The following is a 27020-nucleotide window of genomic DNA, read 5'->3' as shown; positions in this document are numbered from 1 at the left end:
ATCTGGAGAAGGGGCTTCAACATAAATTAATAAAGAAGCTAGAGAAAAAATATGAACTTGGAAGGCATTTTTGGGGGCATCCAGGGAGGCTTAGCTTTAGTAACTAAGTTCTCTGAGTCTCTGTACCCAGGGCTTTTTATTTACACATTTTTCCCTATAGCAAAGCAGATATACATATCAAAGGTAAGGTTTGGTAAGCAGTTAAAGATTTCAGGTCGGGGGAACTGCCTTCGGCTGTCTGGCAGCAGGCAATAATATATGCAGATTTTCAGCCCTGCTGAATCCCCAGGTTCCATCAACCGTTTGATGAACTTCTTGCATTTATGACGTACTGGAATTAGTCTACAGCATATCCCCCTTCTTTGATTTAATAACTTTAACAAGAATGTATGTCATTTGCAGAGCTCGGGTCCTTTCAAGATTTTTAAATTCAATGGAAAATATAGAGTTCTTTTATGTCCCTTTAAATTGCTGCCAGGCATCAAAGGAATCAGTCTGTGGTAAGCTCCTTTCTGGGCCAACAATTCTTTGAGTCTCCTTCTCCATTACTGTCTCCTGTGACATGACAGCAATGATATCTGGATGATGGACAAATGGTGAGCAATGTAGGTCCAACCTTCTTTGGCTTGGTCCTCGACAACCTGCAGCGATGCACAGTTGCTGACTGCTAGCATGGCAAGGCGTCTTCACTATTCCCATCTCTGGACTGTTTCTCCTCTGTCTCCTCAGTGTGTTGCTTGGGGCCACCACCATCTGTGGCTGGAGTAGTCTGGTTAGTTCCTCTCTCTGATTGTTGCAGGAATCCACACAGGCTTGGAGGAGTTTTCTGGAAATATACAAGCATATTCTCCACCAAAGGTTAATAAAGGAATCCTTTCTATAAACTAGACTTGGGATCTTTTCCTTTTTCCAAACCATTTTCTTTTGGCTTATTCTGACACCATGTGTGTCGTGCCATCAGCATTACAAGTGAAAAATAAATTTAAAGTAAAAAATTTAAGTAATTAAGGCTTGATGTAATTTACTTACATGATATTTCTCCACTACTCCCCTTTTTTTGTTTTAAATAATATCAAGAGGCTTTTGGAAATCCTGCAATGCAATCTTGATAGCTTTTAATTTAATTCTTTGCACAGAAATATGACTGGTTTGGATTCATCTCATGTTAAGCAGATTTACTATGAGATAAACCATCAGTAAAAAATTAGTTAATGCTTCAAGAATAGGTTCCTGCCTAATACAACTAAGTTCTCCTGAATATTCATTTATTTCAATTTGCTAATTTAAATTAGTCCGAAATAAGTCTTATTTTCTAACTCCATTTGTCCTTGGGTGTTGACAGTAAATGACACTAATTGAATTTCTATTAGTGTTTGAGTAATTTTACATAAGCTTTGTTTAAGGAGGCAAAAAGGCAAATTATTTACTTTTTCTTTTTCAGGCCTAACACATTGATTTTTAATTACAGTTTTCCAGACATTTGAAGGAAACCTCCTTTTATTTCTTCCCAGAGTAATTTCTAGGTCACCTCTAGAGAGTTTCTTTTAAAAATCTTTTTCTTGGAGAGATACCAAGATGGCGGCATAGGTAAACACCTGAACTTGCTGCCTCGCACAACCACTTCAAACCTACAACTAAAAGACAAAACTGGTATCATTCAGAACCATGGGAAGGCTGGCTGAGTGGAAATTCTACAACTAGAAGGAAAGAGAAAAGCACACTGAGATTTGGAGGAGGGGCGGAGGTGCAGAAGTGAAGTGCAGAGGTACGGAGGCGCGTGTGAGCGGAAAGGGCTGGCAACTGAGTACGCTGTTGTCTTTTTCAATCAGGAGGGAGATACAAGCTCCCGACTGCTCTGAACTCCAGTTCTGGGAGACACTCTGGGGACCAGACTCATAGGGGAGAAACTGGGCTGTCTGACATCAGGCAGAACTCGAGGGCGGCTTTCTCTCAGAGGTGCTTGCAGTGATCATTGTTCCTGCATGGTGCCGCGGGACACAGAGACCCGGGACCTCGTCCAGGCAGGGCTGATGGTCAGCCATTGCTGTTTGCTCCACCCTGGTGATTCCCCGAGACCCCGCCCCACCCAATTTGCAACCCCACCCAAGCTGAGCGCAGAGGCTTTTGCATATGAATGGCCTGGCCTTTTGCAATCTGAAACCTAACATACTGCAGCTGGGTCAAAGAGCCCCAAAGCCTCCAAAAGAAGACCCAAGGCTTGAGAGCAGCTTGCATTGCTTCACAGCTGGGACTCATCTGGGCACCTCCAAACCCCAAACAAAGAGAAGGAATCTGCAGATCTCTCTGTGACTCCTGCTGGGTGGCCTCTCTCCTTGGAAAACCAAGAGGCAGTGTACCCAGTGGTCAGAGAGAGACCATCCAGACTACAACTCTTCAGATCCATAAGAGACACACTCAGGGGGCAGACTGACTGAGTGCCAAAGCCCCACTGAAGCAAGTCTTGCCCCATAAGGTTGTCTCCAACACAGAAGTTCCCCCATCATAGACACAACTGATCCTTACAGCCAATTGGCCTGGAGGTCAATTCCTCCCAGTGATACCAACAACAATCAAGGCTTAACTACAACAAGACTGTGCATACAGCCCACGAAGGGGTGCACCAAGAGTGTCCACCTCAGGTAATTAGGAAGGCTGAGCCACCGGGGTCCATAGGACACCTAGCACACAAAGCCACACTATCAACACAGGGAAGCAGCCAAAATGCGGAGACAAAGAAACAGGTCACAAATGAAAGAAATGGAGGAAAGCAAACTACTGGATATAGAGTTCAAACCATGGTTATAAGGTTACTCAAGAATCTTCTAGAAACCGCCGATAAATTTAGTGAGACCCTTGAGGATATGAAAAAGGACCAACTAGAAATTAAGCATATACTGACTGAAATAAAGAATAATATATAGAGATCCAATAGGAGACTAGAGGATCCCAAGAATCAAGTCAAAGATTTTAAATACGAAGAAGCAAAAAACACCCAAGCGGAAAAGCAAAAAGAAAAAAGAATCCAAAAATATGAAGATAGTGTAAGGAGCCTCTGGGACAACTTCAAACGTACCAACATCCGAATTATGGGGGTGACAGAAGAAGAGAGAGAGCAAGATATTGAAAACCTATTTGAAGAAATAATGACAGAAAGCTTCCCCTACCTGGTGAAAGAAGTAGATTTACAAGTCCAGGAAGTGCAGAGAACCCCAAACAAAAGGAATCCAAAGAGGACCACACCAAGACACATCATAATTAAAATGCCAAGGGCAAAAGACAAAGAGAGAATCTTGAAAGCAGCAAGAGAAAAATAGTTACCTACAAGGGAGTACCCATATGACTGTCAGCTGATTTCTCAACAGAAACGATGCAGGCCAGAAGGGAGTGGCAAGAAATATTCAAAGTGACGAACAGCAAGAACCTACAACCAAGATTATTCTACCCAGCAAAGCTATCATTTAGAATTGAAGGTCAGATAAAGAGCTTCACAGACAAGAAAAAGCTAAAGGAGTTCATCACCACCAAACCAGTATTATATGAAATGCTGAAGGATATTCTTTAAGAAGCAGAAGAAGAAGAAAAAGGTAAAGATAAAAATTATGAACAACAAAGTGAAAACAAATACATATCTATCAACAAGTGAATCTAAAAATCAAGTCAATAAAAATCTGATGAACAGAATAAACTGGTGAATATAATAGAATCAGGGGCATAGAAAGGGAGTGGGCTGACAATACTCGGGGGGGAAGAGGGTGTGAGTGGTGCAGGAAGAGATTGGACAAAAATCTTACACCTATGGATGAGGACAGTGGCGGGGGGAGGGAGGGTAAGGGCATGGGGTGGGGTGGGAACCAGGTGGAAGGGAGTTCTAGGGGGGGGGGAAGAGGAGCATCTGTAATAATCTGAACAATAAATATTTATTTAAAGAATAATAATAATAATTTTTTAAAAAACCTTTTTCTTTCTTCTTCTTTTTTTTTTTATGCCAAGCAACCTACATGGCTACTTTTAGATGCTGACTGATACTGCTGCCTACATATTAAGTGACTCACTTTCTGTTCATGGTGACTTTATTTATGATCAGATTTAATGCTTGAATAATAACCTTCAGTTTACCCTGTAAATATTAGCAGAAGAGATTTTAAAATGTTAGAATTTCTCCTTTTTATTAAGCTTAAAATTTACTTTTAAACAGTATTCCTTTTCACCAGTGCTCATTTGCATATACAGAGGGATTATGGGAGGTCTCAGGAATGCGAATTTTTATGTTGGCCTTTGTTAAATCCAACTGCTTATAAAAACATTGGCTTCTCAAAAAAAAACCAAAAAAAAAAAAAAACCATTGGCTTCTCATTTAACCGAAATTATATGAGACCTTAATTATATTTTTAAAAACTAATTTATTAAGTAACTAGGGGCCCGTTTTGCAGGAAGATTCCTGCAAGACTTCCTGCGGGCTTCCCTCCCGCCACCGGCACCTCTCCCACCCCCCTACCTCTCCCGCTGCAGCGGGCGGGGCGGGGCGGGCGGGGTGCGCCCCGCCCACCCTGCTGCCGCTGCCACCTCCTTGGCCTCACGCCCTGCTTCCTCCGCAGCGCGTCCCGCCCCCCCTGCTCCCCCGACCCGCCATGCCTGCCGCCACCACCCACCTCTGTGGCCGCGCACCCCGCCCACCCCGCCACCGCCACTGCCGCTGACGCTTCTGTGGCCCTGCATGCCCCGTCCCCGTGGCCACCACCGCCTCCACCTCCGCTGCGCGCCACCCGTCCCCCCTGCCCCCCCCCCCCGCATTCTCCCGCTCCCCCGCTCCCCCGACCCGCCACCACCCGTTGCTGCCTGCCTCTGTGGCTGCACGCGCCTCCCGCGCTTTCCCTTCAGCAGCAGCCATGCTTTCTACTTTCCCTCCCTCTTCCTTCTATGGTGTCTTCAGTCTTCACTCCTCCCTCCCTCAGTGTATGCAAATTAGCCGCCATCTTGGTTGGGTTAATTTGCATAGTCACCCTGACTGGCTGATGGGCGTGGCTTAGGCGTAGCGAAGGTGCGGTCAATTTGCATGTTACCCTTTTATTAGGTAGGATTAAAGTAGGCATCTTTATTGAAAAAGCAAACTTATACGTTTGACCTAGGAGGTACAAATTCCATCTCCTCCCCCCAGCTTGTCTGAAAGCAGGCTGCCTGGGGCTTTGTCTTTATAATTCCTTTGCTGAATCTTAAGAAATATTTAGCTACTTTGTCTTGCCCTCCTTTAGAGGCCAAAACCCCCATAACATTTAAAATATATGTATATAAACAAAATATAGTCATTAATTTTTATTTGATAAAGCTTTCCACATGATTTCAAGTATATTAGATCGGCCTAATTCAAAATTATTTCTTTTAAGAAGAGAGAATGAATCTTTGAATCCAGGGCCTGTGAAATATTTCAAAGTTATCCCTTGATTAAAGTCTTGAAACTTAACTTGGAAAGACTATCAAATATATATATACTAGAGGCCCGGTGCATGAAAATTCATGTACTGGAGAGGAGTCCCTCAGCCTGGCCTGCCCCCTCTCACAGCCTGCCACCCCAGTGGGGCTGAGGGGACAGGGCACTACCATCTTGTGGCTGTGGGCACTGCCATCATTGAGGGCAGGGCAGTGAATTAGCATATTCCCTCCTTATTGGCTGAGGGCACCACCATCTTTGAGGGTGGGGCAGTCAATTAGCATATTCCCTCCTTATTGGCTGTGGGCGCTCCCATCTTTGAGGGCAGGGCAGTCAATTAGCATACTCCCTCCTTATTGGCTGTGGGCGCCGCCATCTTTGCGATGGCATGAGGGTCAATTAGCATGTTCCCTCTTTATTAGATAGGATATATATATATATATATATATATATATATATATATATATATCTCAAAGATTATATTATATACTTTAAAAAAATTTTATTGATTTTTTACAGAGAGGAAGGGAGAGGGGATAGAGAGTTAGAAACATCAATGAGAGAGAAACATCAATCAGCTGCCTCCTGCACACTCCCTACTGGGGATGTGCCCACAACCAAGGTACGTGCCCTTGACCAGAATCGAACCTGGGACCCTTGAGTCCACAGGCCGATGCTCTATCTACTGAGCCAAACTGGTTTCGGCTATATTATATACTTTTTATAATTATTCTAAAAGATACCAATCAAATTTAAACTGGTTTTTATATTAAAAATTTTGTTGAGACCATAGAATTAATCCTCTTTTTTAATTAGACCATATAAAATATTATATCTTAGGTTGAAATTTTACCACACTTGGTACATCAGTATATTTTAAACTACTAATTTCGCTAGAGAAAATACAAGAATTATTTTCTTAAAAATAAATTTCTATACTTTATGCATTTTGTTACCACAACTATATTATTTTTCCTAACTTAATTTGAACTTTAAACTCTTAGAAGCGTTAAAATTTAGCTGAAAAGTTAAATATTTAGCATTTCTCAGATTAATAATAACTTCACATTTTTAAAAAATACAAGACATATTTAATTAATAGATTCAATTCTGTCCTCTAGATTTTTCATGTGAGGCAAACTCAGATTAATATTTCAGTATTTTGTTATTTCAAAATACCTATATATTCAACAAGTTATTTATTATTTAATTCAGTAAACTTCCAAAGTTTTAAGTTGCCAACTAAAATACTCTGGAAGCAAGCCTGTAGCCATTTAAATGTAAAATAGCCTCATTCTTTCTGCTGAGTTGCTGCCTTGGGAAAGAATACCAGCTTTTTCCTCTGTTAATGAGCGAAGCTAGTTTCCCCTGGGGTGACTGGACCTTCATAATATATTATTTATCTATGTTTCAACAATTTTGAGATTCTAAAGCCAGTTATTATTATCCAAGGCATTTACTTTGGTAAATTCTGTAACAGAGATAATTTACTGACTTTTTAGTGGCCTTAATGTTAACTTTGGAATGCAGTCCATTATTATTTAAAAACTACCCTTTATTATGGAAACACCAATCTTGTTGCTTAGAACCAGCCTGTATCTTTCTTTTTCTTCTTGGGTCATTTCTGACATCTTTCTTTTTGAGAAAAAACAGTCTTGGGTTTTTCTATATCATCCACAAAGAGAGTTAAACTTAGCCTAAAACTATCTAAAATCCGAAATCAGATGGTGTGCGCATTTGTCTTAAGCCAGCTTTCTCTCTTTATGAGTACAGAAATTCCAGACACATTTCTGAATTTTGCAAAATTTTAAAATGATGGACCGGGAAAAAACATGGCGGAAATGAGATTTTTCTAATAGTACTCTTGGGAATGGGTATCCATTTTACAGGATCACCACGTGTCTCCCTTCCCCCACATCCGGTTTCCTCTGGGGAAATTCAGTAAATGATCTGGCCACACTTCTTTTCTTATTGAATTAAAGGCATGCTTAATAGGCTAACAATAAACACATTAAATCAAACAAAATGATAGATAAAACTACATTCAACAAATAACATATAGACAAATAACATAATCACAGTTCTTTTCCTGAGTCTCTTCCTATTCTGCTCTCCACAGCATCGACTGGCCTTTAAAGTTATTTTTGCCAAATTCTGCCTGTCCCAAGGTGTTCTACAGTAATTTTTAAACAAGGCATTAGAGAGTCTCGGTGAGAGAGCTGACAGCTTTAATCTCTTCAGCTGCCAAGTCTCTCCACTCCAGAGGCAGAGGATCGGGCGGCTTTTTAGAAATTACAGACTTTCAATCCCCAATATGAATTAGGCATTTTGCAATTTGAACAAGAAGCCACATAGTTAAAAATGACAATGGTACTCTTTTTCCTAGAGCCTGATTTAAAAGAGTACCTTTCAACATTTTAATTTCTTTATCCTTGAGCATGGAAGCTAAAAATTTACAATGATAGTTTCGCCTTTAAACCGAATTCTTCCCCATTATAGTCTGACTTAAAACAAAAGACTTTCCCGCCCATTCTGGTTTGCGAAATCCAAAGCTTGGTACAGGCTTTATGCACAGTGACCCCACCTTTACCGGTGATTAACTTCTTTTCTTCGCTCAGGTGAAATCTTCTTCTCCAGACGTCCTTGTCTTGGGTGCCATTAATGCTGGGGTAGTATCCACATCTAGAAGGGTTCAGGAATCTGGAGAAGGGATTGTGATGTAAATTAATAAAGAGGCTAGGGAAAAAAATATGAATTTGGAAGGCATTTTTTGGGGAGCCAGGGAGGCTTAGCTTTAGTAACTAACTTCTCTGAGTCTCTGTACCCAGGGCTTTTTATTTACACATTTTTCCCTATAGCAAATCAGATATACATATCAAAGGTAAGGTTTGGTAAGCAGTTAAAGATTTCAGGTTGGGGGAACTGCCTTCGGCTATCTGGCAGCAAGCAATAATATATGCAATTTTTCAGCCCTGCTGAATCCCCAAGTTCCATCAACCTTTTGATGAACTTCTTGCATTTATGACCTGCTGGAATTAGCCTCCAGCATACCAACATCATTCTTTATCCAGAAGACTAAAGGCACTGCACCTTTAATCATTTCAGTCTGTTTACTGAGGCACCTGCAAGTCCCAGGGCTAACACAGAACCTTCCCTAGAGGGATTACTGGAGTTAGCTGGGTATGAAGGTGGGTCAAAGGAAGTATCAGTGGGTGGGTGGAAGAATGAACAAAATGGGAGTGCTTCTTTGGCTCAGACTCCTAGGTTGCTTTACAGGACAGAGTTTTGGGAAGAACATCATCTCATCATAGTTACTTTATTCACTTTTGTTATGTATGTATTTATTAGATCATTTGAGTATTGGTACCTTTTATTAAAAGTGTCAATGTGGTGTTTTGCTGTTGGAAAGAAAAGTTCCTAACTGAGCATGGGGAGTAGTCATGTCACAGACATACAGCTTCCTCAGTAAAGGTCAGTCTTTAACTTAAGCAAGCCCTGTCCATTGTTCTTCTGCATCTAAGATAACATAAATCTGAAATATCAGAGTAATTTTCTTTTCTAGATGCCTTGAAGGCATAGCCACAAGCACCAGAGCACAAGACCACTAGAGCATGAACAGAACCCTTAATTGTTATCTTGTTCCCTAAATACCATCTCTATGTGCTATAAATGCTAATTAACTATCCTGTAACCACCAATGTAAAATAAGTATATGTTTTTCCATTTTGCTTTTTTAAAAATTATTTTTATTGATTTCAGAGAGGAAAGGAGAGGTAGAGAGAGATAGAAACATGAATGATGAGAGAGAATCATGATTGGCTGTATCCCCCGACTGGGGATTGAGCCCCCAGCCTGGGGATGTGCCCTGACCGGGAATCGAACTGTGACCACTTGGTTCCTAGGTTGATGCTCAACCACTGAGCCATGCCAGCTGGCTGGACTCTCCGTTTTGCTTTTTATCCAATCCTAGATATTTCCCCACTTTGCTTTCTCCCACCTCCTTATCAACCACCATGCACCTTCCTTACGTTCTCTCCTTTGATTCTAAATATGTAAAAAGAAATGCAAAACTGCCATTCTCTGGAGCATTTTCTTAATCCATTGACATCTTGCTTCTGCACATGTCCTCAAAATTATAGCTCAAATAACTCTTATGAAACTTTTATATGGGTTTGGACATTCTTTTGTTGACACCTGGAAACAGGCATGTGCTGGGTTTCAAAAGAGTAAGTCCAGACCAGCTGGTGTGGCTCAGTAATTGACCATCAACCCATGCACCAGGAAGTCACTGGGTTTGATTCCCGGTCAGGGCTCATCCCCAAGCTGGGGGCTCGATCCCCAGCAGGGGGCATGCAGGAGGCAGCAGATGGATGTTGATGGTTTTTCTCTCATCAATGTTTCTATCTCTCCCTCTCTCTCTAAAAAGACATATCTTTTTTAAGTGAGTCCAGTAAAGAAAGACTTCAGGGTACTTAAAATAGATTGTCTCATAAAATTCTGATTTTAGGAGGTAGGTATTACTATTTTTATCATCGTACAGATGAGGAAATTGAGGCAATAGGCTGTTTTGTTTTGTTCTGTTTTTTAACTGAATCTGTTGGGATGACATTGTTTCTCAAGCCATGGCTGTATTTTTTTAATTTAATTTAATTTTGTATTGATTTTAGAGATAGATGAAGGGAAAGGGAGAGAGAGAAACATCAATGAGAGAGAAACATCAATTGGCTGACTCCCACATGCCTCCTGACCCCCCAGTGGGGAATGAACCTGCAATCCAGGCATCTGCCCTGACTGGGAGTTGAATGGGCGACCTCTCAATGCATCATGGCTGTTTTTAAAAATTGCCAAATGTTAACATATTTAGTGGAGCCAGGATACAAGCATAGGTGATCTGACTCCAGAGTCTGGGTTTCCTTGCCATTCATTATACAATTAGACTATTGTGGCTTGGTAATTATAACAGCTAACAATTATTGAGCATTTATTATATACCAGGCATTTTCCTAACCACCTTATATACTACTTCTTTTAATCCTAACAGCCCACACACGTTATACCATTATTATTCTTTAACAGGTGAGGAACCTGAGGCACAAGTGATATTAAATTTGCTTACCCAAGGTCACACACATGGTTATTTTGTAGAGCTGGAATTTGACTCCAGGTAGTCTAATACCACAGCCTTGTGTTTAATCACAACATCACACAGGGGAAACAGGGGCATCTGCAGGGTAGAGGAGGATGAGGAGAGAGAATTGGGCAGCAATGCAGGAGGAAGTGCCAGAGTATTAGGGGCTGAGGAACTATGAGAGCCTATGGTTTCCTGCTTACATAACCCTCCAAGAATATCCATGGGTCCTGAGCTGACTCTCTGATCATCCTATCCCCTTTTTGTTGGATGGTCTCCGGGAATAAGATAATAAAACTTCTTTAAAGTTTCTTTGCCATAGAACCAGACTGTAGTCTCACATTTTCTTCTCTCAGGCTCTTCTTAGGCAGTCTCACTGTACTTCAAGGAGTGTCTAGAGGTTTTCAATATTAATAACATGGAAATATGAAGACAGTGAACATGACTTCCTTTAGTTCTTTTTATCACACCTTGCGTGACATGGCTTTTGGTTTTTATTCCCTTCACCAATCCCGGTCTGTTTTGGACATGCTCCTGCTCATTAATTTTCCCTAAGATGAGGCACTCAAAACTGATCACAGGACTCTAGATATGGCCTGGCTTTGCAGAGTAGGTGGTCTGTTCATGTTCCTCTGTCTTACTTCTTCAAGAAAGCCTGATATCACTTGGTAATTTCTGGCAGCCATATCATTGGCATGGTATTTCTCTCAATTACTATCAGCAAAAACCTCTGAACCATTTTAATAAGTGCTACTGCTGCCCCACTTTCACTTGAGTGATTTGAAGTTCAATGTCGGTGCCCAATTATGGGACATGACCCTTAGCCTTGGTAAAATACATTTTGGTGAATTTGGCTTATCATATCAAGCAATCAAAATCTTTTGGGAAACTCTGCTCTGGTTTTCTCATCCCATCTAGCTCACAACAACATCAGTTCATTCACTAATTAGCTAGGCTACTTTCTATAGAATCCTCAAAAGTAATTAATAAAAATGTTGAACATGTCCGGCTGGTGTGGGTCATTGGTTGAGCATTGACCTATGATACCAAGGCAGGGCATATGCTGGGGTTGCGGGCTCAATACCTAGTGTGAGATGTGCAGGAGGCAGCCAATCAATAATTTTCTCTCATCATTAATGTTTCTATCTTTCCCCCTCTCCCTTTCTCTCTGAAATAAATAAAAATATATATTTAAATAAATAAATAAATAAATAAATAAATAAATAAAAAATAAAAATGTTGAACATGATAGCACCAAACACAAATTCTATATTACATTTAGAATCTTTTGAGGTGACACTAGGCCACTTATTTGCACTGTTTGGGTGCAGTCCTTCTGTCTATCTAATTTAGTTAAACCCTATCTAGTCAAGTGTGTTAGAGGAGTGCTTGTGGGCAGAAGGTAAAGAAGCACCTAGGTTGCCCTAGCCAGTTTGGCTCAGTGGATAGAGCATCGGCGTGCAGACCAAAAAATCCTGGGATCGATTCCACGCAAGGGCATGTACCTCGGTTGCAGGCTCCTCCCCAGCCTGGGCCCTGGTTTCTCTCACATTGCTGTTTATCTCTGCCTTTCCCTCTCTTTTCCACTCTCTCTCTCTAGAAGAGGAAGAAGAAGAAAAAGAAGAAGAAGAAGAAGAAGAAGAAGAAGAAGAAGAAGAAGAAGAAGCAGCAGCAGCTAGGTTTACTTTCTCCATTCCCTTGTTCTGCTCTCCCTTGTCCAGACCCCCCATTGTATGCCTATCAATCCCAAATCTTCACCCCAAGATGCACCTTGAGAAGGGACAGGGCATATGACAACAAATAGAATCTGACTGAAGAAAAGGGGAGGAAAGACAAATATCTGTGACCAACTCTCAGGCAGGTGACTGGAGCAGCTGTTTGGAGGTGACTAGTTCAAAGGATATAAATTGTCAATAAAATAGGAAGATCATACAACATTTTCTCCTGTCTATTTTATGCAGGTGTGAGGATTAACTACTGTACTATCCTACAAATGCTTTTTAAAAAGAAGTCCTGTTGCTTTAAAAATTCTGACGGATGTCTAGTGGGATCTGTGATCTGTTTTTACATTAGGATACCACACCTGGGTCTAGTACATATGGCAGTGCCTAATTAGATCAGTCACCAGGGGCTCTGTCGCCACCCCAGTCTGCAGCCATTACTGGCTAAATTCCCCAGGATAATCCTCTGGAAGAAGACTGCTGCTGGAACATAAGATAGGAAGTGGCTGAAGGTACATTCAGGTTTATTGGTAAGTAACACACGTAAAATACCTAATCTGATTTATCACTTAATAGTATTAATGACACAGGTATAAACTAGGAGTTAATCCCTGAGGCCGATTCATTAAGGGAGAAAAATCAACATCCACATTAAATGGGGAAGGTCACAAGTCTTTGTGTGGGCTTACATTTGGACATTTTTATCTGTAGAAAAAATGCTTTCTTAGAAAATGACTCAGCAGGAGGAAGTCTTGTCTCTCATTCTGTCAGGCTCTGTACTTTGGGGTCCCTTTGTGAGCACTTTCCATCCTTCATTGTCATATTTAACTGTGTGACCCAAGTCTCCTCTGCCTTGGAGGACATGAAACTCTAAAGGCACTCTTCCCCTTTAGTCCCTTTGTTTTGTCTTTGTGGGTCCACATTTCTCCTCTTTCCTGTAAGTCTCCACTCCCTCTGCTGACCAGCCCCACAGTCCTTTAGTTATGTTGTCCCTTTACCTTGAGGACATAGGCTTGATGACCTGTCTGCTCAAGTGAGCCCCACTAGAGTCTCAGTGGCTCCAGTAATGTTGAGAAGGGTTCTTTCAGAGGGGACTGAAGATAGAAGTGTCAGAGGTCCCAAGCAAATGAAGGGCGGAAACAGCTGGGGAGGGGGGTGTAGAATAGGGACAGCAGCAGGGAGCCAGATACCATGCTACTGAGAAGAAGAAAAAAAAAAGGCATTGGTTTAAGTCAGGAAACAAAAAAAGGGAACTGAGTGGCTGTGAAAGGGTGGGGTTTGCTCAGACTGTCCTTCCTCTCTGGACTGTAAGAATATGTCTCCAGGACCAGTGTCTTCTGAGATCGAGTCCCACCTTCAAAGTCCTGGCATCTCAATGCATCTGGGAAGCTACCGGCATTAAGTCAGGACTGAGGTGGGTCTGGGGTATGGCAGGGGCTGGGTAGCAGCAGCAAGTGCCTTTTTTGGGACCCCTGAAGGCCAGAGAGAAAGCATGGCTGGTGCCGATATAGTAGGTTGGCGGAGGAGGCTGACTGAGAGGGTGAGAATGTCATCAGCATAGGCCCTGGTAATCCCTTCCGATGATCAGAACGGGCTGTAAAGGGTCTTTTCTGAGGAGGGTTGTGGGGGAACAGTAAGAGAAAAAAGTGGCATGAGGTGATCATCTGAACAGGTATCAAATGTTGTAAAGGGGCACCTATGCAAAACTTGGCTGAAAAGTAATATTGTCAGTGGCAGTAGGATAAAAATAAGTCCTTTGTTCAAATATTGCTTGAAGATCCAAAACATGTACTTGTGTCACTGAGACCCATATAAGAAAAACACTTAAGATATAGATTGTCTGACCAAACAGTAAAAGCTCACATGCCACAATAGGCCATTGACTTTTGTAAGCTGGGGAAAAGCACCAGCTAAACCAAGGTTTGGTAGGCTACCTGCCTCAGGCTGTGCTGGGCCAATGTTACCAGGATCAGAGCTGGCTTGTTGGAAGGGTTGTGTGCACCAACCTCGTGGTAATAGTGGGTAAGAGATTGGGCCCAAAGAAAGCAGCCTCAGCCTCAGCCCAGGCTGTGTGGCCAACCCCTGAGGTTTTTCCCATTACCATTGCCTGCCATGTGCACGGCTTTCTTTTGTCTTGTCTTCATCATTTCTTCTCTCCTTTCTGCTCCCCTCCTCCTCTTCATCCCCCTTTTCCCCTCCTCCTCTTTTCTCTTAACGGTAGCCCTTCTTCTTTATTCCCTTCTTTATTTTGTTCATTACCACATCCCCTGGAACAGAGTCAGTGCTTAATAAGTAATTGTTGAATTGCTTTTCTTGCCCCTTCCCTCCCCCCTGCTCTTTTCCTTGTTCCTTTCCCCCTTACTTTCCATTTTTTTCTTTTTTCCCTTTCTTAATACTTTCCCAATAGGATTATTGAGATCAATAAGCATGTTAAAACAAGTAAAGCAGTTAAAACAAGGTCTGGCAATAGCAAGTGCTAATATCTCAGTGTTTGCTATTATTTTTATTCTGCCTGAAATTTGCCAGTGTCCCCAGAGGGCATGCCTAGAGCAAATAGTGTGGTATTTGGAACAAAGGGGATTTCTGATTCTGACCAAGACATCTTTGGATGTGCTGCTGGACCTCCAAAACGAATCCTGGTCCAGTTTCCAGGTCACCCAGCTCTCCAAGCTCCAAATCACATGCTGTGCATTCCCAGAGGCAGGGCAGCAACAAAGCTCAGAGGCAGGGGTCTACCAGCTCAAGGGCTGTCCTCTGTGCTGTTAATTGTGTGCTGGTTCTGCTCCTTCCCACATTTTGCATGCTAAGCCTCTGAACCAAGGGTGCTAGAGCCATTTTTGGAGTCTCAGTTATTTGATAAAACAATGTCACCCTCCACGTAAGCCACAAAATGCAAATACTCATGGAACCTAAAGCATTCTACCGAAACAGTATCCCTTAGGGCTAGCCCTGTCTGCTCTAATCTGACCCCTTTTATTATTCAGGCTATTTAAACTAGTTGCTTGTGTTAAAGCCCAAATTCCTGTTGCTTATGTCTAGTGATGTGTTTGCTTAGAATCCTTTGTAAACTCCTTTTGGTGAGAACTAGTACAACTTTCCATTCATTTCTAGGGTCTTGGAGCAATTTTAAATGAACATTACTATGATTTCTATGATTTACTATTTCCATTAGAGCAAATTTCCTACAGAGTTTCCTTTCAGTGGACTAGATCTATATACCAGGAAGTGACTTAGGTATAAGGAGAAGATACGGCTTTTGAAAACCAGTTTGGGTGTTTTCCACAGAGTCCATAGATATCTGCTGCTTTTCACCCAAAGATGCCAAGATCTGACTTCTAACTCCTGGGAATAAGTGAGAGCTAGAATTTTCAGTGAGGCAGTGCTCAACAAGAAGCTAGAGACCGACCTTGAACTAATTCATTCCAAAGCTGCTTGGTTATGCAAATGAAGCCATCGGAGGAGGGAGAGAGAGAACGCCTCTGAGGACCCTGAAACAAATGGGCCACGTGTGACTTTCAGTTTCTATGGAGGTTCATGTGCACTAACTTAGGGCGTTCAGAGAGCATTGGAAACACAAACCTTAATTTTAGGCTTTCTTTCTTACTCTCTGAGAGCCATCATTAGATGTCCATAGGGTTAATGTTGGTCATCTGGACCTCAAGGAGTTGCTCATCTTACTGACTTGCCTCCCTGAAAAGGAAATGAACTATAGTCTATTAGCTCATCCCTAGAAGAAGAAAATTCTAGGGAATCAAGATAAGTTAAATTTTAGACAAGTTGTAGATTGGAATATAATGGAGTTCAAGATCCTTGTCTCAACGAGAAAGCAGATTAGCTTGCAATAAAAACAGAATAAAAATGATTAGAAATGGAGTAGAAAAGAGGTAAAAGTAGGGGGAAAGCAGGCTCTCAAAAACTGCTAATGGGAATGGAAATTGGTACAATGTTTCTGGGAATAATTTTGTCAATATATTTCAAAATGCAAAATGCACATACTTTTGACTTGATAAGTTATTCTTATTTAGAGATCCTAGTATCATGGAAAAATAATCAGGAGTAAGTTACACAAGAACTTTAGATATTTTTGTATTGGATGGATGGATGAATAGGTAATGTGCAATATGATCTCAAATATAATAAAAATGCACAGAAAAAAAGAAAAGTAATATGCCCACATAACAATGCCTCTGGATAATGAGCTTATTGTTGATGTTTTCTTCTTCATATTCCTGTAATTGAAACATTTTCTATAATGAACATATATTACTTTGATATCAAATAAAAATGAAAATGTCTAAACCAGAGAAAACAAAAACTGACAAAAAAGCCAAAGGAGCACACAAGTCCCGAGTGAAAGATGGACACTCCAGCAGCCACCCTCAATGTGATGCTGAGTGTAAGTTTGCGAATTAGCTCTCCTTTCCTCATCACTTGGCCAGAATCTACTGTCTCTGGGGCAGGGCAGAAGACATGATGGATTCCAGAGACCCAGAAGTTTCCAAAACCAAAGAAAATGCAAAATGTTAATGTGAAATGCTGAAGAAGAACCAGACCCCGGAAACCTCTTGGAAATCACTATAGCAGATGAGAATTTTCCTGGTTAGCATGCAGCCTAAAAGCTGATTCTGCTTGGAAGTCCTCGCCATAAATTTGGTTACCTGTAGTCTGACCCTGAAGCTTTTCATAAAATAATTATGTTTCACTAGAGTCTGAATAGAGCTTTTTGAGAACTTAACAAAAGTAATTAAGTTTCTGTGTTGCTATGGTTATGATATTTTAAAGAAGACTTCTCTTCTGATTCTCAGGCCAGGACATTCTTAATCAAAATCTCGACTAGAACGTGAGAGATGCTTCTTGGGACTGAGAAGAGATTTTTCATAGGCAAAATTTAGCCCATTGATTATACTCTAATTAGATAAGTTGACAGATAATTCTTTTAGATTTCATAGTAAAGCATCAGTAAGATAGGAATGAAGAGGGAAAAAGAATTACACAGATAAGCCGGACTTGGGTTTACCACCTTGTTTGAATAAGTGAGAATTAATTTTGAGTGTGGAAAACTATCTCACATGTATAAGAATGTTTGTGGCAGCTTTGCTTACTAGTGTAATTGAAAACTAATAACTGCCATATCCACTAATAGGAGAATGGAAAAATGAAGTATGACATAGTCATCATATCATATAGAATATTTTCCACATATAAAAGTGAATTAAAATGGATGAAAAAGGTGAAAGGATTAAGAGAAAAAATATATATGACACATAGACACAGACAACAGTATGGTGATAGCCAAAGGGAAAGAGGGGCAGGGAAAGGTAGAAGAAGGCAAAGTGGGGATAAATGGGGATGGAAACAGACTTGACTTTGGGTGGTGAGCACATGATGCAGTGTACAGATTATACATTACTGAGTTGTAGACTTGAAACATATATGGTTTTATTAACCAATGTCACCCCAATAAATTCAATAAAAATAAAAGTAAAAATGTATGAACTAGAGCTACCAAGACAAATAAATCTTAAAACATTACATTGAGAAAGTTGTTAAAGAATATGTACCACTTACATAAAAATGTAGAACATGCAAACCAATACTAAATATCTTTCATGAATACTTACATATATAGTAATAATATAAAAACATGCCCACGAATGACAAACACCAAAGTCAAAATACTGCTAACCTCTAAGGAAGAAGGGATGGATTGTGGAGGGCACAAGAAGGTTTTTACTCAATGGATGGTAACACATTTCTTTTTTTAAAATTTTTTTATTGATTTCAGAGAGGAAAGGAGAGGAAGAGAGAGATAGAAACATCAATGATGAGAGAGAATCATTGGCCGCCTCCTGCATGCCCCTTACTGGGGATCGAGCCTGCAACCTGGGCATGTGCCCTTGATCAGAATTGAACCTGGGACCCTTCAGTCCTCAGGCCGACGCTCTATACACTGAGTCAAACTAGCTAGGACACATTTCTTTCTTTTTCTTTTCTTTTTTTTTAAAATGAATTCATTGGGGTGACATTGGTTAATAAAACCATACAGATTTCAAGTGTAAAACTCCATAAAACATTATCTGCACACTGCCTACATGTGCCCATCGCCCCAAGCAAAATCTCTTTCTGTGCCCATACCACCCCCCTGCACCGCTTTGTCCACCTCTGGAAGCAATTATGGCAGAAAGTTAGGACTCTGTAGAGCTAAGTGGTGAGTACATGAGCATAATGTTATTCTTTGTACTTTTGTCTATTTGCAATAGTTCATATTATAAAAGAAAGTTCATTCAATCAAAGTTTTACATCCATAATAAGCAATAACAACCCAGGGGACAAAAAAGTGAGCATTCCACCTAACCCCTGAGCTTTTATCCCATCAACAATGAAAAGGAAATAGTGAGTGATTCTAGGAATCCGCCAGTTAGGATCTCCTTGTGGAAGATTTAAAGGAAAATGTAAGAAAACCTGGCAGGACTTCATGTGGGAAAGAATCTTCATGTGGACAAAGGTACTGTGGACAGTTAACAAGGAAAATAATCTTTTCCAGCCTGGAAGAATATTGTAGAGGAAAGTGCTCCACAATCCTCTTATCCCCTGTATTTACCACCATTTCCTCTTATGCAGAATGTTCCTGGAAGATGAATAGGAGTCTGTCCCAACAACTATTTGATAATAGCCATGGGAAATGACAGGATGCTGAGGTAGATGGCATCACACCTCACTGAAAGAAAAAAAAAAAAAACCCTTGGGAGGCAATGAAGTACTAAAGAAACAGTAAGGGTTGTGGAGTCCAGATGGATGAGGTTGGGCAATCTCATAATCTCCCTGAGCCTCATTTCCTTCATCTGTTTTCTTTTTCTTTTTTTGTGTGAGAAATAAATAAAATAATGCATGTAAAATGCCTGACAGGTAGACTGCATTGAAACAAGAGTTCTCTTCCATTTCCATGGGGAGAAAAAGGAATAGCCAGAATCTTGCTGAGAAACTAAGTAATGCTTTAAAGGAGAAATAAAGAGAACACACTGCTTCTTGGATATTCTGGCTAAGTAGTTGTTAGAACTATGAATGACTGGAGATTATATATATATATATATATATATATATATATATATATATATATATTGGTTTTTTACAGAAAGGAAGGGAGAGGGATAGAGAGTTAGAAACATTGATGAGAGAGAAACATCGATCAGCTGCCTCCTGCACACCCCCTACTGGGGATGTGCCCACAACCAAGGTACATGCCCTTGACTGGAATCGAACCCGGGACCCTTCAGTCTGCAGGCTGATGCCCTATCCACTGAGCCAAACCGGTCAGGGCATGACTGGTTATTTCTAATTAGCATCTTCTGGATTCTTCACATAGGCAGGCTATGAAGTTTTCTGAATTTTGTTCTGGTGTTGTCCCTAATAGTGTTTTATATTAACTTGAGTAAAGATAGGAACCAAGGGTGGTTTAGATTACTGATTCTGCAAGTGCTATATATATTAATTTATTGGCATAGTCCAGTCTGTAAGATGGCTGAACTATTTCTTATTAAACTCAAAATCTTTGTTTTTTAGTTTAATAAAGAGAACATTATAATGTTGTAATTCTGTACTTTAAACAGAGAGTTCTGTGTCTTTCTATTACTATTCCTTTTCTTCTTTCTTTATATGAACAGCTGTGTGTGTGTGTGTGTGTGTGTGTGTGTGTGTGTGTGTGTGTGTGTGACATTCATGTCACTTCCATTTCCACCCTCTGAGTGAAGTGTATGGTCAGTTCTCATGGTGCATGTTTGTCGTCAAATCAACTCTGTAGGCTTCTGAAATTGTTAGGAAAAAAATTAGTACCTGCTATAATACATACCCAAAGAAACTGCAAGTGCTCTCTAACACACAATGTTCATTACATAGCAACCTTCAGGAAGACATAAAGATGGATACATCTCCTTTCACATTATTGCTGGATGGATCAGTGGTGACTAAGGAAAAACTGCCACATTTTCAGGCTGCATTTCCAGACTGGATCACAAGGAAATTGGAGAAGAGCAGTCAAAGAAGGGATGTCCAGGCCATGGAAATCCCAGTAATCCTCCAGCTTAATGATCTAGACTAGGGTAGAGGCCATTTCACCGCTTGCTCACAGGGGTTTTGGCTAGTGAGAAGCTTACTTACTTCCTCATACTTAGACCAACACTAAACCCTACCCCAACACAGACACTTGAAAGAGAGGAAGGCTCCCTCTTGTACAAACTGGATTTTTTCTAAAAATGAAAAAGAGCAGAGGCAGCTTCCAGAAGGACCTGTCTTATAGGAAATAGGAACAGAGACCAAGAGTGAAGCAGATGTTGAGTCTGAGCAGGGAGTATATCTACCAAGAGTTTGCAACAAAACCAAAGACAAAATGCTGGATGTGCTTTACTCAGCTAAAGAAAAAAAAAAAAAACAACGCATAGCAGGACATGTTTGTTGGGAAGCTTCAGATCCAATTTTCTGGTTTTGCTACTCAGTTCCTTTAGGATTTTATTTTGTCTAATAAATCGAGTCTTTGATTGTGAAGAGATACTTAATTAGAATTCACCATGGGAACAAATGGGATATTATTACTTGGATCTCCATGAGTTGGCAGTTCCTGAGAAAAGAGTATTATTAGTTGGTTACCACTATTTATGTTTAAATGAATAACTTTAATGTGAAAAAAGTCTCTTTGGGATTTTAGCTGAATAAGAAAGGACTCTCATTGGTTGTAAACTCTTAAGAGTTTGTCATTCCCATTTAAACCAAGGAGTTAAGGAAGAGAGCTGTGTGGCAGGGTGTGGGGAAAGGTTTGCTCCTTTGCCCAATTTTTTCTTGAAAGATTATTTACAAACCATGAACTAATCCACACCCAGAAGACAATGGCATCCACATAGCAGATCATTCTGAACATCTCTGCTGTTCCTTTAACCTATTTTTCCCCTCCAGTATAATAATAGACACTTCTACATCACAGAAAAGAGTAATATAACAGTGTGGATAGACTCAGGCTTCAATAAAAACCTCTCCCTTGCTTTCCTGGTGTGAGCAATAATCTGTGCTTCACAAGCAGTGAAAAACCTGCTGACTTTATTTTGTTTCCTAGTGCCACCAAAAGCATAAGGAGTTTAGTTTAAAAGCTAAATCCCCACCCCAGGAAAAAACCCACCACAAACAAAACTTGAGAGGGAATGATGATTTTTTTCAGGATTTATTTAGGGTTCTGTTTTTGTGACAGTATTTATATTTTCACCTTATAGTTCTAATAAAGGTTTGGAATTGGTAATATAAGATCGTGCATAAACTTTAAGTGAATAACTGATATGAAGTGTTGTTTGTGTTAATAAAAAATGGTGACTCTGTGTAACTTTCTTTGCCCTTCTGTATTTCAGTTACCTAAACTAAATCTTTCTGGGGTACTATAAGTTTGGAGAGTGCCTAAATGAGTTACTTTTTATAAATGATCAGAGATGGCATCCAAAGAGTAAGATGACTGTATCATTTTTGCATGATGCTGCTTAAGAACTAATCTAAGTAAAAAGGTGGGGAAAAGCCAAAAATCAAAAACAACTCCTTCCCCCCAAATTATTTTTTTTTAATTTTAGAACAAAGCCTCAATCATTTGTAGCTCTATCAGTGGGTGATGAGCAAAATCAGTTGGGCGGCAGTTAGTATTCATCCATAATTGCAGGTGCACACTCCATATCCTTATTAGACCCCTTGTACAGACCCCAGTGGGACAATGTTTGAAAAATTACACTCACCATCTAGGAAACTGGGAACTGAAAGTCCAATATCTGCCTCAGTGGAGTTCTGGCACCTGCATTATCTCTGTTGGGGATATCAGAGTCAACAGCTGCGCAGAGACTTTTGCTATTCACAGATTCTGCACTTGTCATCATAAAAGGATGGTTAGTATAAATTTGCCTCTAGACATTACCAAGCACACAGGTACATGTCATTTGACATCCAGAGCATTTCATTGCCTTATACAAGACCTTCGTTTATGTGAGGTTACAATGTAGAACCAATCCACTCTATTCAGTGTACATCCATTATACCTGAAAACTGACAGAGATGGGGACTATGGAAGAAGGATGTTAAGGTAAGAATGTCCTTTGTTAGCTTTACACATTTCTGTTTCATTTGAAACTAGGTGGCTAGGCTGAGGGGGTACCAGGGATGATTAGAATTAATGTGATGGGTTGTCAAGAGCTTTCATTATCAACAGCACACAAGTGAGCTCCAGAAAGACGAAGCTATGGCTGCAGTAATACTGGAGAGCATCTTTCTGAAGCGATCCCAGCAGAAAAAGAAAACATCACCTTTAAACTTCAAGAAGCGCCTGTTTCTTTTGACCGTGCACAAACTTTCCTACTATGAGTATGATTTTGAACGTGGGGTAAGTTTCTCTGCTGTGATAACTGAGTATCAATGACTTGGCCTTAGATCTTCATTGGGGAGGAGTTAGAGGCTTTTTGGTTGGAGGAGAAAGGTGGAAGGGACTTAAGTACATTTTAAACTCAGCAAAATGTTTCCTAGACTAAAATTAGCTACAGCCACGTAGGAGCCAAAATTCAAGGGTGCTAAGAAATCGTGAGAGAAATCATACCATGGGATTTTGCCATTGGTGAGCATTCATTAAATGATTGTTGAGAATGAAATCCAAGACTTGAAAATTGCTTCCTTATTTTTTGTTATAAAGATACACAGTCATCCACTCTTTTATAGTGCTTACCCTCCATCTGGTAGTCAAAAAAGGGTGAGATGTGGAAGTTGTTGTTGTTTTGTTTTGTTTTTTCAAAATGACAGGTCCTGATAATAGATCATTGGTGTCACCTCACTATGTTGAATGAGTAGATAACAAAATCTAACCATCCAGTTGCTTAATCACTCTTTTCTTCCTTTTTATTGAATTTATTGGGGTGACACTGGTTAATACAATTATACAAGTTTCATGTGTGCAATTCCACAACACATCATCTATATTCTTTCTCCATTTTCTTCCTCACTCTCTTTCTCAGAGAAGAGGCAGTAAGAAGGGTTCAATAGATGTTGAGAAGATCACCTGTGTTGAAACAGTGGTTCCTGAAAAAAATCCTCCCCCTGAAAGACAGATTCCGGTAAGAAGAGACCATTGAGAGAACAGGGGTGGGGGTAGGTGATGGGGAGCAGATAAGAATCTTGGAACACTTCAATTCTTTGTAAATAAACTGGTTGGTGATGCTGTGCAATATGGAACACACAAAAAAGCTTTATAAAATTCTTCACTCTGTCATGTACTGATTCTACCAAGTCTCAGCATTTTCCCTCAGATTCAGAACAAATAATTTACTTAGGAAAATTTGTAACACAGATGTCAAGATGGCATCATATCAACTTTTCAAACTAATCAGAGATGGTTGGTTTTACTCCCTCAGTTACTAGGGTCAGATTTACAAGGTTGAGTTGGTTTTAAAGCCAGTATCCCAGGCTCTGAACAATATGAATTTTTTAAAATAGCTCACTTATTCTCCTCTCATTTCCCATAGCCTCTCCTGGGCATACCGCTTACTGAGTTAATTTTTAAATATCACTTTTTCAGATTACAAGAGAAATGAATATTTATTATATAAACTTGCAAAAATATTAAAAAACACAAGAAAAGATAAAATCACATATAATCACATCATCTAGCTAAAACACTATTAACATGTTGGTGTATTTTTTTTCCCACTAGCAACACATATTCCCACACTAATATGTGTTATATATTTAAAACATAGAATCATACTACACATCTTGCTTTGCAACCTACATTTTCAATATATGAAAACTTTACCCCATGACAATAGGTACTCATTAATAATATGAGTTTCATGGCTACATAGTATTCCTTATCATGGATATACTATTCTGTAATTTGTTTAACCAGTTCCCTATTACTGCACATTTAAGTTGTCTCCAACTACTTAGCATTATAAACCATGTTGGAGGAACATCTTTGCATACATATTTATGTACTTTTGTTAGTCTTTTTCTTCAATAACTTCCTAGAAGTAAATTTTTTTCTTCTCTTTATGAAATCTGTGCACTTTGGTTATTTTTATCTTTTCATTCTATTTTGTTTACTAGACGTGGAATTTGAATTTAATACACTCCTACAAATTATGCATGAGAATATCTACTTTTCTACATTTTTTAATGCCAGATATTATAGCCCTGGACGGGTTTGGCTCAGTGGATAGAACATCAGCCCTTGGATGAAAGTTCCCAGGTTCGATTCTGGTCAAGGACCAGTTGCAGGCTCAATCCCCAACCCTGATCTGGATGCCTGCAGGAGGCAACCAACCGATGTGTCTCTCTCACATTGATGTTTCTCTCTCTCTGTCTCTTCCCCTCCCTTCTACTCTCTCTAAAAATCAATGGAAAAATATCCTCAGGTGAGGATTAACAAAACAAAAAATACCAGATATTATAAATGTTTAAGTTGGCAGCCAAGAAAAATGGTATTTAATTGCTGCCTTATTTTGCAATTGTTATTATTTTGTTGTTGTTGTTAAAGTCTATGGATTTTAAAGTCTATGTCATCAAATTAATTCACCTTCTTCTTAATGATTTTAAATTTTATCATTAGAAAGCTCTTATCTCCCACAAGATTATACCATCAGTTGTTTTTTTCTCAGTCATTCGGTTTCATTTTTAAAAAAAATTTTTTTTATTGATTTCAGAGAGGAATGGAGAAAAAGAGAGAGATAGAAACATCAATGATGAGAGAGAACCATTGATCGGCTGCCTCCTGCATGCCCCCTACTGGAGATCAAGCCCACAACCTGGGCATGTACCCTTGACTGGAATTGAACCCGGGACTCTTCAGTCCTCAGGCTGACACTCTATCCACTGAGCCAAACCAGCTAGGGCTCAGTTTCATTTTTTACATTAAGCTCTTGAACCCATCCAGAATTTACTTTGGTATATGGTGTGAAATAGCTACATAACTCCTTCCCCTACCACCAATAATAGTGGTTAAATGTCCCAGTACCATTTATTGAGTAAACTCAATTTCTGCAATGATTTGAGATGTCTGAGGCTTTTTTAAAAAAATGGATATGTGATGGTTCCTATGGATATGTGTCCTTACTGGGTTATAGGAAGCAGTCACTAAGAATCTGCATAGTCTGTCCAGGAGAGCCTTCTTGACCTACTACAAAGAACTCACAGAACCAAAGGAAATCCAGGAAAGAACAACACATCAGCCAATAACCATGATTTTTCTTCTTTCATTGCAGAGAAGGGGTGAAGAGTCTGGTGAAATGGAACAGATCTCAATCATTGAAAGGTTCCCTTACCCTTTCCAGGTGAGGTATTTTCTCTCACCAGCTCTCAGAGGAACCTGTAATGTAATCATTAAGGATGGGATGTGGGTCAAAGGGCAGTATACTAAGTCCCAGGAAACAAAAATTGAGGTGGACAAGGAGACTGTACTGAGAAATGAGACTGGTATGATCTAAGAATGTTTGCTGTGCTATTTTCCCAATCTCACATAGTTTCTTTTAGTCTCTACACCTCAAAAAGTCCCCATAATGTCATTAATTTTATTGTGGTGTGTCTTGTATATGATAACTGCATTGAGAAAGATGCGCTGTTTGTCGAGTGAGCATTTCACTTCCTTCTGGTTCTGAATATCTGTCCAATGGTGGTCATGTGGGTTGAAAAGTCAGAAAATGGGAGGGGAGAAGTATTAGGAAGTTTGGTATGAGGAAGGCTTATTAGACTTATACATAAAACTAAATTCTATTCTAGTCTGGGATGACTAGAAAGCCACATAGACATATGTTTGGTAGATATATTGTAAGCCGTAAAGGAGAACAAGAAATTCAATTCATCTTGCTTATGTCCTGAGAACTCTGTAGGCCACTTGTTGTGAATATAGAAGCCCCTGCAACAGTGAAAGCCAGAAAAGGAAGTGGAAAGTCTCAGGGGAGGGGGCTTTCTGTCATGGATTGATAAGCACAGCAAGACTAACAAGCAAAAAGAAAAATGTAAAAGGATCTTGCTCATGTCCTTGACTGTATCACAGTTTACAAAACTTTTGAAGGAGGGGTGTTTTAGACATAGTTTTGCTACCATTGTGTTTCAACAAGATGACGTTGTTTGTCTGGGCTAGTAGAAAAAGCTAAGCAGCATGTAATTCAGAATTAATTTACATTTGACTTTAGAATCCACTATGTGAGGTTTATTAAATCTGTAAAACATCTAATATGTTTTACACACTTCTACAACACCTAGCACAGTGCCTTGTACTTGTGAGGTGTTAAAAATATTGACTGTTTGATTTGATAATAGTGTTTAACATATACTTTACTCTTTTTGGAGTGGATGTATGTCCATGTTTGGTTTACTTTGGCTAATATTGGCAAGTGGAGGCCACTGGGCTGTGAGGGGAAAATTAGCCATGAGTTAAAATTTGGCTCCATATTATCCAAGTGAATAATTCATATGTACTAACCAAGACTTCAGTTATATAAATCATTACTTCAATTCTCTATACAAACTCATAGTTTAATAGGATTATAAAATAGCCTTTGTTGAATAAATAAAAGTCCTGTCTCCACCGTGGGCTGAGGGAAACACTATGAACTAAATTTACACACAAATTGAAACATAAGTTAGTAGAACCTAGTATTCAGTAAGCTAAGACCTTCTAAGTCCTACATACTTGGATATTAATTGCTTAGGAATTCTGCAAATAGTTCACATGACCCTGGCCCAG

The 27020-nt window shown here is 39.9% G+C and overlaps 1 protein-coding gene across 2 annotated transcripts in view; it reads left to right on the top strand.

Annotated features, from left to right (window-relative positions):
* The first annotated feature begins 13574 nt into the window (after positions 1-13574).
* Positions 13575-27020, top strand: part of BTK (Bruton tyrosine kinase) — a 31418-nt gene continuing 17972 nt past the window's right edge. The window contains exons 1-4 of one of the 2 annotated variants that reach the window (XM_079766031.1): positions 13575-13688; positions 22500-22670; positions 23293-23391; positions 25537-25605. In XM_079766031.1, the coding sequence (XP_079622157.1) occupies positions 22530-22670; positions 23293-23391; positions 25537-25605 (309 nt within the window). In that variant the 5' untranslated portion in view covers positions 13575-13688; positions 22500-22529. Of the gene's footprint in view, positions 13689-22489; positions 22671-23292; positions 23392-25536; positions 25606-27020 lie in introns of those variants that run through there. The other variant, XM_079766030.1, reaches the window with a different exon arrangement.

This window comes from Cnephaeus nilssonii (assembly GCF_951640355.1).
Source record: "Cnephaeus nilssonii genome assembly, chromosome: X".
NCBI classification, from domain to species: Eukaryota; Metazoa; Chordata; class Mammalia; order Chiroptera; family Vespertilionidae; genus Cnephaeus; species Cnephaeus nilssonii.
The sequence above is the reverse complement of the archived record's forward strand: the minus strand, read 5'-3'. Positions and strand labels throughout refer to the sequence as shown.